At 43.8% G+C, this 16,705-nt stretch overlaps 1 protein-coding gene across 1 annotated transcript in view; it reads left to right on the top strand.

Annotated features, from left to right (window-relative positions):
• Positions 1-219: 219 nt before the first annotated feature.
• Positions 220-16,705, top strand: part of Myo16 (myosin XVI) — a 297,006-nt gene continuing 280,520 nt past the window's right edge. The window contains exons 1-3 of the mRNA XM_050136512.1: positions 220-223; positions 659-729; positions 7,434-7,577. Coding sequence (XP_049992469.1) covers positions 220-223; positions 659-729; positions 7,434-7,577 — 219 coding nt within the window. The remainder of the gene's footprint in view (positions 224-658; positions 730-7,433; positions 7,578-16,705) is intronic.

Here is a 16,705-nt window from a genome sequence, read left to right as displayed (position 1 = left end):
CTTCCTAGGAGACTGGCCCCATCAGGACACCGCAGTCAGCAGAGGCTAGCAGGTTTCTCAGTGGCCTGTGGCATTGCGTGTGCTAATGAATTCACCTTGCTAGCAAATGGACGTGCAAATCGTTTCGCAGCTGTGTCTTTTCTCCGATAATTGATAGATGTTTTGATCTCTGTGACTTTATGGCTTTGTCCCCTAATGCTCTATGACAGTAGAAGAAACATGGGCAAGGGCTAACGGCACAAATGGAGGCTTAATGTGCCAAATGCAAACCTTTCATGGCTTCAAGCCAAGAGGTCGCCACAAATTGCTGGACAGTGTCCCCGTGAAGCTAGAGAGTGGATCCTTTTTGTTTATGTTCCGTTTTGTTCTGCGAAGGGCATACGAGCTTGGTGCTTCGAAATAATCCACCTCAGTCAAGTGTACTTTCTCATTTATTTCTGTGTCTGCAGTGGGTGATCAAGCTTCCATGCCAGATAACAGGTTTGGATACAAAGAGAAACACACGTGACTGTCAGTGTGCAACCTGAGATCTGACGGTGACTTCCCCTTTCCTGTCGCCCTCACGGCTGTTGCCTGAGCTGTTAATGAAAGGCTGTCAGTTTGGGCTCAGGGTGTACTCCGTGCTTGCTCCAACTCTGTTTCCTCTCTTCTTTTGCAGTGCTTCGACTCCTGAAGGAGGGGGCGGACCCACACACTCCCGTTTCCTCAGGAGGGTCCTTACTCCACCTGGTAAGAACTGGCACTTGCAGGGGGCATGGGATGACACCTGGAGACAGAGAATAAATTAAGGATTCAAGAGTCAAAAGTCAGTTTCAGAATGAACATCCAACAATGAGAAAAAAGGGGCAGGGGGAGGGACAGGACAGGTGTGGATAAAGAGCCGCTGAGTTTGATGTTCCAAGGAAGGGACAATCACCCCGAGCCTAGCAGACCTGAGGAGGAGTGGGTGGGACAAGATGTCAGGTCTCAGCTCGCTCTGTGGCTGATAATCATTGGACCTTTTGTCGAGGTGTTACACACCATCCTTGCGTCTGTAGAGATCTTGTCACAGGAGATGGAGTGAGTGTCAGGTGGCGGTCACGGTCATTTTTCCATCTCCCAGGAGACACAATGAGCACTGAAGTCCCAGTGAAGGAACCGTGAATGAAAGAACCCCAGGAAATAGGGCCTCCACAGTGGCCTCCACGGTTAGTGGGAAGGCAGTGGCTCTAGACCCCAGTGATAGAAAGCAAACATCGAGGAAGAGTACGGCCAGAAGCACAAGGTCATCTTGAGAGACTTCGTTGCCTCCCCCAGGCTTAGGCAGGCATTTTGATGCTGTCATGGGTACCTAGGTTGGGTCTGGGAGATGTACAGAGAACTGAGTGTTGGCTGAGGGAGGGGGGATCGCTGCTGTACTCTTCTTTAGCAGAGATTACTGAGTAAATAAAAGCAAAGGAACAATTGCAGGTTGTCAAAGAGAGAAACAATTACAGGGTTGCAGAATGCCTTAGTTGCTGAGAAAGGCAATTTAGCCTTCTAGAATGTCAAGTGTGAACAGTCTCCTGGGGAGCCCACGCCTTGGGACATCCTACACTGGGATGCCTGGTGCTTCTCACACTTGGCTCCTGATGACACAGTGTCCTGTGGGCGTCTTGAAGGGAGGAGCACAGTGCATGTGCAGGGGTGGGGGTGGGGTCAAGGAGAAGCTGTAGACACCATTGGGATTTCTTAGAGTTGTTTATTCAACTCAGATATTACTCATTGAGCACTGGGCTCTAAGCCAGCCGTTCTCAACCTCCTCATGCTGCGACCTTTAATACAGCTCTTCATGTTGTGCTGACCCCAACCATAACATTATTTTTGTTGCTACTTTATAACTGTAATTTTGCTACTGTTATGAATCATAATGTAAACATATTATATGAAGAATAATTTATATAAGACTCCTTTAAAAAGGTCATTTGACCCCCCAAAGGGGTTGTCACCCACAGATTGATAACCACTGCTTTAAGTGCTGATTTCTGCAGGACATTTCTCTTAGCTGTCCCAGAAAAGGAAAAGCATTTACATGGGAATCAAGTGTTTCAGTTAGGGCTCTGGCTGATTTCGATTCCAAAGACAGATTAATATTTTGGGGTGTATATCTTTATTTTAACTTATTTTTAATACATTAAAATACAAAATATGTATCTCAATACATATTTTGCAAACATATTTGACTTAGTCTCTTTGCCTACTGATCCATTAAAAAAAAATCCCTGTAGCAAACAAATGGCAGATAGCAAATGCTGGGTGATGAACGGGGAGACAGTGGCAAAAGCAACCATGTCTGTGCTGCCAGGAACGATGTCTCATGAGGACAGCATAGTGGAATCCTCAAATTTCAATCTTTGTAAGAATCTACGGAGTGAGGCTTGATAAAATGTTGGCTCTTTGTAACACTGGTTTTTTAGTGAACTAAGAAAAGGGCTGCCGGTGCTCATACAATGAGAGTGGTTTTCAGACATCCTCAGTGCTATGCTGTGGCATCCTTAACACCACAGCCAAGCTGATGTGAAATCCCTTAGAAGTTAGAGATTTCCTTCTACTGAAGCAATTCTAGTTTTAATACCAAGAAAAGGAATTCATGTAAATGTCGTGATGGCTGCGAAAATACCTGAGACACGTTGGAGCACAAAAAAAGGCAGGGTAAAGAGCAAAGTACATAATATAATTAAGGAAATGATGGAGAGGGAGGGGGAGGGGCAAGGGGAGGAGATATATGCATAGATGATAGACGAGATAGTAGATAATGCAGATGAAAGATGTTGGAGAGGATAGACTGACGGACATGGTAGAGGGAGAAAGGTAGAGATGATAGGAAGAGATGGTGATAGATATATATGATAGAATATTGATAGGCGACAGATACGTAAATGAAGAAAAAATTGATAATAGATGATTGGGTACATGATAAATAGATAGATGAATAGACAGATGATAGATGGATGGATAGATAGATAGAAGATAGATAGATAGATAGATAGATAGATAGATAGATAGATAGATAGATGATACATAGATACACAATATACGATGGGTAGGGTGTAAATACACAGATGGTGAGGTAAATAGATACTAGAAAAGACAGGTAGATGATACATGGATGGATAGATTGATGGATGATATAAAGATGAGGTATGGCTTAGAAAGAAGCATTAACTCAAAACATATCTAGGCCTTTTCATGACCCCACGGGGCAGTAATTTTTCCTAAAGTGGAGGAGTATCGATGAGAGATGGTGTTCTCAGGCTGACGGAGTTCTCTTAGGTTCCAGGTGATAGACATGCATTTAAAATGTTCAGGATCCAGACTTTAGGGAAATAAGAGTAAGGATCAAACAGGGGCAGACCTGGCAAGTGTGCAGGTTACTCTGGGAAGGGGCTAAGATCAGGTGCTCCCCCTCCCCAGTACTTACAGAGATAGGAGACAGACGAGCACACTTGTGTTAGAGAAACACTAGGATTCATGGGCACGTGAACCAGGAGGGGTTTTTATGCAGAAGTGTAGAGAGCCTTAAAAGTTTAGCCTTTACGATTCTCTTACAGGGTTCAATAGAGACAGCGTGAATAGTTAAAGGCGGGCTAAAGATCTGAGGGTGAGGAAGGCTACTCACAACAGGTTCCGTCAATCCATAATCCTGTTTTCTTCTCTCTTCAATCCATCATTTCTCATTGCTCCTTCTTGTTCTCCTTTGTTCTACATTGTTTTAGTTCTGTGTCACTCTCTCTCGTCTTTCTCATTACAAATATTCCCAGTCAGCAAATATCCCTTAAATATCCCTTAAAGCCAGCAATTCCCCAGCACCAGCAGGTTCCAGGCCATAGAAAATCAGGTAAGGGTTCACACACACACACACACACACACACACAAACACACACGCACACACATATACACACACGCATACACACAGACACACGGATCCATGGGAGTGGTACACGTCTGGGGAACTCCTTCATGGAGAAAGTTAATTAAGAAAGGAATTAAATCATCGGGGGATTTTTAGGGGGGCAGGCTAGTGTGCTACATTATTAGATAATAGATAAAAGAGCTAAAAGGTTTATTTCTAGTAAAATTATGAATAGGGCATGGATTGTTCAAATCAGCAAACCACTTCTTTTCTCCCAGTAGGCATAGAAATTACCCAGGTAACCAAGCAACCTAGGGGAAGCTGGTGGCTCTTGGTCAGACAGCACATACACCAGGCGCTGTAGTCTCTAAGGGTCTAGTAAGTTAGACTTACTGCTCTAAGAAGAGACCCAGGCCTCCAAATTTTCAGTTTTAGGCTATGCTGTTATCAACTGTTCTGGTCGTGGTGTTGTGGGTCTTTCTCTGGGTTGCGGTTAGTTTTCCCTTCTGTTGCCCTCGAGAGTCCTGAACTAAAATCATCAGTAAACTGAGGTGGAGGTGAGCATAGGGGTTAAGAATCTTTTGAGTGGGGTAAAACTAGAACAGCAGCTTTGGGCAAGAGCAATTCTGTGTCCTTGGATATCCTTGAATATCTTAAGTTAGGCTCTTGCCTAAATACTGACCAAATGCCTGCTGATAAAGATAATTGCAGGAAGGCAGATCTCTGTGCTTACCTGGGAGAGAGGAACAAGGCCTGGCCAGAGAGAAACTGTTTCACTATACAGTTCTGAACTGCAGGAATTAATCCCCAAATATTAACAGAAAGGGAGTCAGCTACAGCGAACAATCTACAGCTAAGGACAGCCACTTTATTCACAAATCATTAGCGCCAAAAAGCCTTGCCTTTGGGTTAGCCTTCACCAGATCCCTTGGTTCTGATATGTCACTCATGAAAAGATGGCTGAGATTTCCTGTAAAATGTTGCGGCTCATAACACAGAAGGACGCCAGACCCGCTCCCTAAAACGCTTGGTCTGTGAACAAGAGACGCTGCATTTTATACTGTGTGAAGTCCAACGGTGCGTTCCGCTTAACATTCTGAAAAAAGAGACAAGGGTGGCTGAGAGCCTGGGGACAAGACGCTGAGCGACAGGCAGAAAAGCGGTTCCCAGTCCCTCTGAGCATGGAAATCATCTTGCCTATTCTCTTGGTACGTAACGTGTCACCACACACTGATTTAGTGATGATCAACACGGATTGAGGGGAAGAGGTGTTAGCTTGAGGAAAATTCTTTCTGCGGAGCAGGAGCCGCGCTAAGCCGTGATGATGGTGTAAGACCGCTGTTACAGAGATGTTCAGCCCTCATAATCTTTTCATACAAGGGTGATTAAAGGTATTTATTGCTGTCAAATTATTATTCATAATCTTCAGAAGTGTGAATCACGAAGTACATCCCTCGAGAAGGGTGGGTGTCACTTTCAGCTTTGCATGTAATTAGGTTTTTTATTCTCCTTGAAAGACAAACTCCAAGTACATTTGGGGTATAAATGTGGATTCCTGAAGTCGGGGTAAGGGATGTCTTTGTATTTGTGCATACTTGTGTGCAGTGTCTGTGTGGGAGGGTGCATACATGTGAGTATGAGGTGTAAGTGTGGATTCCCACAGTCGGGGAGAGGACTGTCTTTGTGTTTGTGTGTATGTGTGTGTAGTGTGTGGTGGGGGTGCATACATGTGAGTGTGAGGTGTAAGTGTGGATTCCCACAGTCCGGGAGAGGAATGTCTTTGTTGTGTGTGTGTATATGTATGTAGTGTGTGGTGGGGGTGCTTGCAGGTGAGTGTGTGGAGACTAGAGCAGAGTGCTGGGTGTTTTTTAGCACTCTCCACCTGATAATTGTGAGCGCGGTCTCCCATTGGTCACTCTCCATCAGATAACTGTGAGACAGGGTCTCTCACTGAAATGGGCTCTCTCCTTTTCAAGTAGGCTGGTGGCCAGCAGTCTCTCAGGATCCACCAGTCTTGCCTCTTTTTTTCCCTGCCCTCTGAGTGCTGGAGTTAGAGGCATTCACAGCCTCACCTGGCTTTGTATACGGGTGCTGGGGATTTGAACTCAGCTCCACGTGCTTGCAATGAGAGAACTCTTTCCCACTGATTCTTTCCAGTATGCTTGTGAATGCCCTTCATGACCTTATATCAGGGCTTCCCTTTTGTACAATTTTAGATGTTTTTTTTTTGTGATTTTAGACTTTGAATTTGTCTTCCCTTTTTCGTGTTGAGTAAGTGTTGTCTTTGGTGCAAACTGCACAGCTGCAGTGTGTGATGTGCACACACACCCAGCTGCCTGTCATGATTTACTGAGAGAACGCCCATTGCCACTAAACTTGTTTCCCAGACTTTCCGGGATATCAGTTGTCTCTGTGTATGCTGATCCATTTCCAAGCTATATATTATTATGTGTGTCTCAGTGATTCCTCTGCCTTAATGTCCATATCACACTGCATCAAGCACAGTTTTAAGCAAGTCTAGACACCGAGTGCCTTCCGTCCACGATCTGTAAGCTATTCTAGGTCCTAGAATTAACTTATGATCTTAGATTCAGGTTTTTGGTCAGTGCAGATAGATCTGTGGGTTTCTGGTTGTATTTTAATTAAATGTAGACATTTAATCAGCTAGGAGTCCCGTGTTTTCTGCCTTAGTAACACAGTATACACTTAAGGTTCTCTGAGCCTATGAAATGTGGTCACTTTGTTACTTTCAAACTCCAAATCTTACATAGTTTTGTTTGTCTTAATCACAAATGTTTCAAAAATTTTGAAACTATTTAATTTTAAAATTTTTTCCAAACTATTGTTACTAATGTATAGAAATTCTGATTTGTTGCTCTGACATTGTGTCCTACAACTCTGTCATACATACGTATTAGGTATGATTGTTTTTATTTATTTAGATGTCTGCAGGTCCTCTGAAAGTGGAGACAGATGTAAATACAACATTATAGCTGTTTTTCATTCCTTATTGCACCAGCAAGGACCCCCAGGGAGTATTGAGTGTTCACTAGCAAGGACCTCCCGGGAGGAGTGTGAAATCAGACATGGTGCTAGAGAAGGAGCCGAGAGTTCTTCCTCTGGATCTGCAGACATCGGGAAGAGACAGTGATCCACTAGGACTTGAGCTTCTGAAAACTCAAAGCCCACCCCCCAATGACATGCTAACTCCAACAAGGCCACTCCTACTTCTACAAGCTCACACCTCATACCAGTGCTGCTGCCTATGAGTCTGTGGGGGCCATTTCATTCAGACCACCCCAAGGAGCTTCCTGGGGACCATGTCTATAAATAGAGGTGGCGCTTTCATTACTGTCCAGTCCCAAAATAATCACACAGAAGCCTAATATTAATTACAAACAGTTTGGCCTATTAGCTCAGGCTTATTACTGTCTGATGTATGTCTCTTCCATTTAGTCTCACTGGAGATGGAGAACACATTTTGGGCTTCACCTGTCATGCTTTGGCTGTCAGTGATGTTTGCATCATGTATTACAGCTTGTGTTTCCTTTCTGTCTTTCAGTGTGCTCGATACGACAATGTCTTCATCGCAGAAGTCCTCATTGACAGGGGTGTCAACGTCAACCACCAGGATGAGGACTTTTGGACACCCATGCACATCGCCTGTGCCTGCGACAACCCTGACATTGTCCTGTTGCTGGTCTTAGTAAGTACATTAATCCAGGTCACCTAGCCCTTGCAGACTCAACAACAGACATGTATTTGATAGTATCCCTCATGCGACTTTTGTGAAAAGCATGCGTCTGTGTCACCATTCATGCTCCAAGATCTCAGATAGTTAGAAACAAAGTTGTCAGGCATGAAGCTCCTAAAACCATCCATGTTAATGTCATGACAAGCTTTAGAACCGCGTGCTTTGGTACACAGCAGTGTTGATGGGATGCCCATGCTTGTTCTCAAGAATCCGCATTCAGGCAGCTGCAGTTGAACTGTTAAAACATTTCTTCCAATGGGATCATGAGTCTGGGAGGGAATGGGGAGGGCACAGAAGAAATTGTAGGGGAGAGGTAGGCTATGATGCAAATACAGTACTCATGTATGAAATACCCAAAATTACAACAACAACAACGACCTTTTTCCCATACCTGAATACAAATCACTGGGTGTCACTGACTTTCCCGTTCTAAGTTCAGGCAGGGTTCCCAAGCCTGGTTCAATTGCCAGCCAGCATGCTCCCTTCTAGCCGAAAATGCCAAGGCTTCTAAGGAAGGCATGGGGCAAAAGGCTACCTTTCTTATGTGGTCTCCATGGAAGGCAGGTCCAGACTCTGGGGTGGGCATGCAGAATTGATGCTGCAGACCTGAACAGCTAAGCTCATCTCATCCCATGACTGCATCATGACCCTTGTGCAGATCCACCCCACCTTAGCCAGAGAGACTGTAGTCATGGGAAGCGTAACTTTCAGAACACCCGTAAGGACTGGGGGCAGCACTCCCCAGGGACCACACAGAACCAGGATGCTGCACGTTTGTAAGCCATGACTGGAGTGTGCTTAGACATGAAAACTGGTGCCTGAGGAATCAATAGACAAGGGCTCGTTGTTTCGATGAGCCAGCTACACGTTGGCAAATTCCGTTTGTCTCTCTGAGACTGCACAGAAGAGGAAATCAATGTGAAGTTGGTGTACCCTGAAGTTAAATGGCCTCTTCCGAGGGAAATCAATAAATGGTGACATTTATCCCAGTCCTCAGAACAAATGTTTAGAAGAACAATGGTTTTCTAAAGAAATCTTGCGACATCTTAACCTGAATGGACGCCACACGGCATTGCCGGACTCCTTACAGCGTGGAGAGTTCATCTGCTCAGTCTGTCCTCCGACTTTTTGAACTTGACCCTAGATCATCCCTGAAATTATCAGCATGTTACCTGCGTTCTTCACCAACGCACCTTGTCATGAGAGTGGACTTATGCCCCCATGCCCTCCTGAGAAGCAATGAATAGTTTTGGCTTTCCACTTAAGTTAAAGAAAGTTAAAGTTATAAGTTTAACTTTAGTTCAAGAAAGGTGAGCAGTTTAATCCTAAATCAAGTAGAAAAAATATGGATCAAAACCAGATCTTAAATTAATAAAATTTAACCTAGAAAACATTAGCTAAAAGAGATTAAAAGCCAAAGCTAAAATGGAAATGGTTTGCTATTTTATACAGTAAAAAGACAGCACAGGGCGGTACTGTAGAACGGCAGCAGGATTTTCTCCCACAAATCAGCTAAATTGAGGAGAGATGTCTGATTCCGGGCAAGGGGCATGGACTTGCAAGATGGAGTGTTCGTAGCTGTGAAGGGAGGGAGACAAGCTTTGCAAAGGTTACAGAGCAGATCTAAGCAGACCATTCCCAACCGTCCACACTGAGACAATTAAGGAACCCGTAAAAGTAATCATAATAGATTGTAAGGCAGGCAACAATAAATATCTCTGGACTCATCTTAAAACAACATATTGGAAGTGCTTAGTGCTCCAGTTGGCAGCATGAACCTGGGAGAGCAGGGCCACACAATGAGGCCGACTAAAGTCTTACTCAATAGTCAGCTTTAGTCAGCGCATTGGGCCACCTGTGCTCTGAGGGCTAAGGAGGATCACATGAGTAAGGTGTTCAGTCACAAAGACAACACACATGTGGCCAAAAATCTGTTTTTCCAAAGGTAATATGAATGATAACAGCATAAGTCAATGCAATCTATCTGTTACACCTGGGTGGGTGGAGCACAAAAGAAAGGAAGGAAGGAAGGAAGGAAGGAAGGAAGGAAGGAAGGAAGGAAGGAAGGAAGGAAGGAAGGAAGGAAGGAAGGACCCATGAAAGGAAGGAAGGCAGGAAGGAGGGAGGGCTGGAGGTTCTCATTTAATTTCAAAGAATGTGTGACCTTGAGTTGTAGAGAAAAACGGTCATGCAAAAAATATTAAATTTCTTTGTATGTCAGAAACATGAGCTGTGTGGCAAGACTTCTGTGCAAGACACGCTAGGTGTAATTCTCATGCTTTTTAAAACGTGTCTAATTTATCTCTTAAATTAAAATATAATTGCATCATTTTGCCCTTTCCCTTTCTTCCCTCCAACCCCTCCATGTTCCTTCTCACTCCTTTTCAAACTCATGGCCTCTTTTATGTTAATTAAAGTTATTGTTACCTATAAGTATAAATACATTGATATATAGAGCCAACCTGATGCGACTGTGTGCACGTGTGTGTGTGTGTGTGTGTGTGTGTGTGTGTGTGTGTGTGTGTGTGCAATTTCAGGACTGACCACTTGATATTGGATAGCCACTTTGAGGACTCTTCCAGGAAAGACTCCCATTCTTTGAATTCCTTAGTTAACTGTACTTCTTTGTCTAGGGGAGGGTCCCATAAGATTTCTGCCATCCATGTTAGTATGTTTCCTGATACTATCCTTGTCCAGGTCTGGTTTGGGTATCCATATTGTTGAGGTATCACTGGTGACATCATTTCTACAGGATGCAATCTCAGGGCAGACTTTCTGGTCTTCCGCTTGTTAAGATCTTTGCATATCCCCTTGAGCAGCATTCGTGAACACTAGGCACAAAGCTGTGTTGTCAGTCTCCCTGGGAGCTGGCTCCTCATGAGCAGCTGTCCTCTGTGTTTGACCAGTTGTGGTTCCGTGAGACAGTCTCCGTCTTGGGATCGCTAACATTCTTAATACTTCTGTTTGTATATTATTTTCTCATATAAGAAAAGAATGGTTTTAAAATTCAAAAGCATAAATTCAAAGGTGAGCTACATGAAATGTATAAAGTTATTTAAATCATGTTGTTGATTCTTATAAATATTGGCAGCAATTCAGAAGCATCTGAGAGAAAAGAGGGAGAGTTGTCCCAGCCAGATGCTTTTTGGGAAAAGACGATTCTGAAAGTGTAATTGTTTGTGTCGCTAAGGTCTACTCAATGGATTTAATTTCCGATGTCCTTTGTTTAAGTGTTTTTTTTTCTTTCTAATCCCAAGAACTAGTTACTTCAAAAGCACTGGGTATACAACAAAAGAGAGTGGGGAAAGGGAGGGAGGAGGGAGGGAGGAAAGGAGAAAGGAAGGAAAACCTATCAGGAAAATCACTCCAGTTTTCTTTCACTGTGTGTGTATTATGTGTGTGCATGTGTTATGTGCATGTAAGTATTATATGTGTGTATTATGCATTGTGTGTATTATGTATGTGTGTTATGTATGTGTGTATATTAGGTACATGTTTGCTATGTACATATGTTTATGTATTTATTGTACATGATATGTATCTGTTGGAGATACATGTATATCTATGTGTATACACATATATGTATATATGAATATGCATGTGGATTCATGTGCATGTACACATGTAAATTATGAGCCTGTGTAGAGCACGTTCCTAATACTTGAATTCATACTATGTTCACATTGCATATTTTCTGTGTAAGTATGTGTATGTGTGTGTATGTGTATATGTATGTAGAACACAGTTAATGCTTAGATTTAGATTGCTTATTTTTCAGGGATGCTTAAATTCACATAATTTCCTGACTATTTTCCATGTTTTAAGACATTTTACCCAAACATGAATTCAGTGGTGTGTGATTTTCCATATTTAGGGGCTATATTTTAAGAACCGTTTTGGCAGCGTAGATAGTTCCCACTTCCTCAAACTTACAGATGATCACCACTTCATAATTTAAGAGATCTGTGTTTCCAGTAAAATATAGTTACCATCTTTCTTTCCTCCGTGAGGGAAATAGAGTAAGTTTAGCTGGAGTCTAATGCAGGTGTTGACAAAGCCCTGTCTATACTGCAGCCATTCAGTTCCAATACTTTTAGGCTTGTAATTAAAGCCTCAGCCACAGCTTCGTTCTCTGGGATGGAGTCACTGGTCTGTACATCCGAGGCGTCCCTAGCAACCTAATCCTGGGAAGGGCTGAGAAAATCAGGCATCCACAATAGGGACGGAGAAAGGCCGTGTGCCACTCTGCCCGGTAAGACTTCAGCTGTGCCCCTGAAACCCAGCCTGGGGTCGGTACATATGTGTGAGTCTGTGGGGGTCTTACCTCTTCAAACCACCACTACAAACACACACACACACACACACACACACACACACACGTGAAGGCAAATGTGGGTAAAGTAGTCTCACACTAGCTCAGAATTGAGTATAATAAAAAGTTCTTTATTTAGAGGAAACTCACAAATAACAGTCTTCTGCATGAACGGGGAGCAGGAACAGAATCCAAAACCCAGGTGTGGTGGGGGAAATGTCTGGGTCCGGTGCTAGCCCAGACCCTCACTTATTTCTCTACCAGACCCCAACATAAACTATCTCTCTCTGGACCAGCATGGAGGAGACGGGAATAAAGACACGACTCACATGGTTTAATCAGGAAGGAGATTCTCAGAGATCCGTCATGATATTCTGAGTTCACATCCTGAAGAATTCCTCTCGTTTATTCTCCTAACAGTCTTTATACTAAAACTTAATTTAGGGGAAATACATTAGCATCCTGTCTCCCAGGTAACCAGGTGAATGGCTTTTAATCAGGTCCACAACTACCTGTCTGCTCTGTATGCTAGCTGTCACGTAGGCTTGAATCAGCATCTCTATCAGGCATCCCCCAAATTATAAAGAAAGAAACAAAACAGTATCCTGACCCTTTGTTAGGGCAGTGACAGCCTGTCTGCAGGGCTACGTGGCTGCTTTGGATGGGGCGTATGGCTTCAGAGCCTGGATGCCACATTATATAGAAATATGGGCCTACAGGGGGAGGGAGAGAGAGAGTGGGAGGGGACGGGCGCACACCTTTTTTGTACCCAAGGCCATGCCCAACCTGGTCCAACCTCTCAAAGTCCATTGGGAGAAAGAGGGTCCCATCACACATGCATTTACACATGCACAGAGACTGCCGAGTTGAACGTGAGGCAAGCTGATGGGCATGGGTCAGAAGTGGAGCAGGGACTGGTCAGCATCATGGTCACAGTGGGTCCTTGCCCCAGGAAAGTGGGCACTTCAAATTCCCCAGCACTTTGCTGTGGGTACTTTTCTAAACTAAGCGTGGCTCCTGCACGTTGTCGCAATCACACTTACAACAGCTTTGAGGTGGTGCTAAAACGTTTGCAGGTGTTTGTGCATTCTTCTTTCCACGAGGAGGCTGAGGTAGAATTTACAACAGTCGATTTAGAGATTATTGTAAGTTTTTAGAATAGTGATGATGTAAATGTAGGACCAAATTTAACCTTCACTATCCACTTGAGGTGTTCCTAGAAACCTCTACTTGGGAGACAAAGTTCTGTGGAAGGAGGTACGGTTTCGCTGTTAAGGGTACTTAATCCTCTTCCAGAGGACCGGGGTTCAGTTCCCAGAATCCATGTTGAGCAGCTAACAACTGCCTGTTTCTCCAGCTTCAGTGGCTCTGACGCTCTTTTCTAGCCTCCTGGGTCAGGTGCACTTGTGTGCACAGACGCCCACCCATCCACACGCATACACATAATTAAAAGTGAAATGCAAGATTGAAAAAGCAGAAAATACTACCTATTAGAGAAGCGGGTGCACACTTCAGAATGGCCCACGAGACAAAAGCGTCTGATGGGATCATTATAAATGAAATTCTGAGATAAATATACACAGTGCCCGCGTGGCTGCATGTGGCTGAGGGCATTATTCTGCCACCAGTTCACCGGCAGGGCTTTGATATTTCTATTCTCAAGTCTGTAGACAGTTCCATTTTGTAACCCGAGTTTCCCACCCTTGACCAGTGGTTCAGAGGCACCTGTCAGCTGACATCACTCACTCTTACCTTCATGACAAAGTGAGTTGTGAACTACTACTGTTTTTCAAATTTCAGGTCATTTATTTGTCACTAAATCATGAGGCCACACAAGTGCCTAACCCAGGGGATGTTACATGTGAGAATCCTTCTATAACCAAAATAATTTGAGAACTCAGTGGTATATTCTGGAAGAATGTGACCCCTAAAATTCACACCTTAGACTCCAACCACTCAAAGTCATGGGATAAGACTGTAAAAACTTTTAGGGGAACACTTAGCTCATGAGGATAGAGGCACTAGGATTAAGATTGATGTCCATACAAATAGAGCTGCCTAGTCTCTACTAACTTCTTAGGACATCTCTGTAAGCCATAGGGACCTCTCTGGATGTGGATGTGGTCTCTGCCTATGCCTTGGTCTTGGAGTCATCCTCCAGAGAGTGAGGCTCGGGTTCTCCCAGTGCTGGTAAACTTCTTGTCTCCTGTGTGACAGCCCAGATTCATACACTTGGGGAAGATTCTGTCTTTGGTGCAAATGACATCTCTCTGCATGTTATTTCTGAGGAGTTGGTGATCAGAGGCCAGCCCACGTGTGTTCATCATGAACAGGGAGGATGCTCAGTAGAACATACCTCGTAGTCAGTAGCTTTCCTGGGAGCAGATGGAGACATGAGTCCCTGGCTTCAGTCCTAGAGAAGCAGATCTGGGTCACGGTCACCCTCAGGCATGGAGGATGGTACTTCCCACTCGATATGGAGCTCATCCAGGGGTCCTGAGGAGGCTGCATTTTAATAAATCAAAGTGCATGGAGTCAGACATTCCTCTGCATTTAAATTTGCAGAAGCTTTCTTCTGTCTGTAATGTCAGAGCACTGAAAAGATGAGCTCTCTGTGTGAGCTCAGGGTCATGAGACCAGCACTGCACGTTCCTCAACTCAGCGTGACATCCTGTCTCCACCCAGAACTTGACATCCTTGTTCCCTTTCCGATATTATATATATTACATCTGCCACATTTGGGTATTTTAACATTAATAGAAATATGGTGTTAAGTAATTTATATGTTAGCTGTTTTATCATGTTCAATGAAGACATAATGAAACTTGCTCCTTTTTAAATTATTTAATTTGGGAAGCTTAAGCTGGGCCTTGCCAAGCGAAAATCCCTGTGGCAGACTTTACACACTTTATTCTCTGAATCAAAACCTCCAGAAGCCTTTTGCTGTTGGTGCTGATTAAGAAAAGTTATCTCTACATATCTCAGAATCCTGTGTAAAAGTAAGCGCAGTACCAGTGGCCTTTTTGTGGGCAAGGGGGAAATTTCTACTCCACATAATACACGCACATGCACACACACACAAACATGCACACATACTGACACTCACACACATGTTCATACACACATATACACACACTCACACATATAAGCATGTAGGTAGAGGGCCCACTTGTTTGTCCCGACCGCCCGGCTAGCTTAGCTTCGAAATAACCACACAGAAACTGTATTAATTAAATCACTGCTTGGCCCATTAGCTCTAGCATCTTATTGGCTAACTCTTACATATTAATTTAACCCATCTCCATTAATCTGTGTATCATCACGAGGTTGTCACCATGAGGTCGTGGCCTACCAGCAAAGTTTTAGCACGTCTGTCTCTGGTAAAGGTGGCTGCATGGTGTCTCCCTGACTCCTCCCTTCTTCCTCCCAACATTCAGTTCCATCTTCCCCGCCTACCTAAGCTCTGCCCTATCACAGGCCAAGGCAGTTTCTTTATTCATTAATGCTAATCACAGCATACAGAGGGGAATCTCACATCACCTCCCTACTTCCCCTTTTCATAAGCACAACACAGAGGAACATACACACATGCACACACACTGACACACACACGCAGAGATACATGCACACATATGCACATGCACATGTACATACATGCATGTACACACACAAACATGCACAGAGTCACACACACATGCAAAGATATATACAGACATACACATGCAAATGCAGACATACATACAGACATTCACACACATATACACACATGCACATACATACCCACATGCACACACATGCACACTCACAGACATATGCAGAGATACACGTACACACAAATAGACATACACATGCAAATACAGGCACACACATGCAGACATTCATACACATGTATATACATACACATACATACTCACATGCTCAAACACGTGCAGAGATACACATACACACAAACAGACATACACATGCAAATACAGGCACACACATGCAGACATTCATACACAGTACACACAGATGCTCTGCTGTATTCTCTGCCTTTCCATACCTTGAATATCTTGTCTTGTTCTCATGTCAATCTGTTATGTCAGTTAAATCACTGACTAGCCATAACACAAGTCAGGAAGAACACAATGTCTGCTGTCACTCAGAAGCTGAAGGGGAGATTTAGGGAACGACGCATGAAAGAACCAGGGTGAGCAATGCTTGAGAAATCTGAGGAGTGTAGCAGTTCAACTCGCATGGAACCCATGCAAAAGCAGAATGCTTCAATGTTTAGCAGACATGCCCTTGTAGCCCTCATGTAACACCTGAAGACTCTCAGTCATGCCTTTGAGAGGTTAAGTGCCGTGGGTCAGATGGAAATACACGCTACAGAGGAAATACGTATGCTTAGCCTCAGTAAGTCAGTAAAGTTAACTGGTACCAAACAAAGTTATCGTTATGCATTTTCTGCAGCTAGGAAGAAGCAGATATGTAATAAATCTGTAATTTGGGTTTATACAAGAAACAAAGCAAGGAGCCACCAGATGATATCATCAGTCTGACTATCCAGTTTGTGTCAGAAGTTGAGATAGATTTGCAAGGAAACACAAGTCAAAGTCAAAGTGGCTGTGAGATCATCCAATGTAATTGTCCACATACACAAAAGCTTTCTATAGGCTCTGGGTCTAGACTTGCTGCCTTAGGCCCAGCCTGTTTCTTCAGAATCAGCCACCATGGTCCTGCCACTGCTTCCACGGTTCTACAGAACCCTGCATGTTGCCTCGTCCAC

The sequence above is a fragment of the Alexandromys fortis genome, unplaced genomic scaffold, assembly GCF_014885135.2.
Source record: "Alexandromys fortis isolate MF-2015 unplaced genomic scaffold, M_Fortis_MF-2015_v1.1 scaffold_3, whole genome shotgun sequence".
Classification (NCBI taxonomy): domain Eukaryota; kingdom Metazoa; phylum Chordata; class Mammalia; order Rodentia; family Cricetidae; genus Alexandromys; species Alexandromys fortis.
Note: the sequence above shows the minus strand (reverse complement) of the source record. Positions and strands in the feature narration are given on the sequence as shown.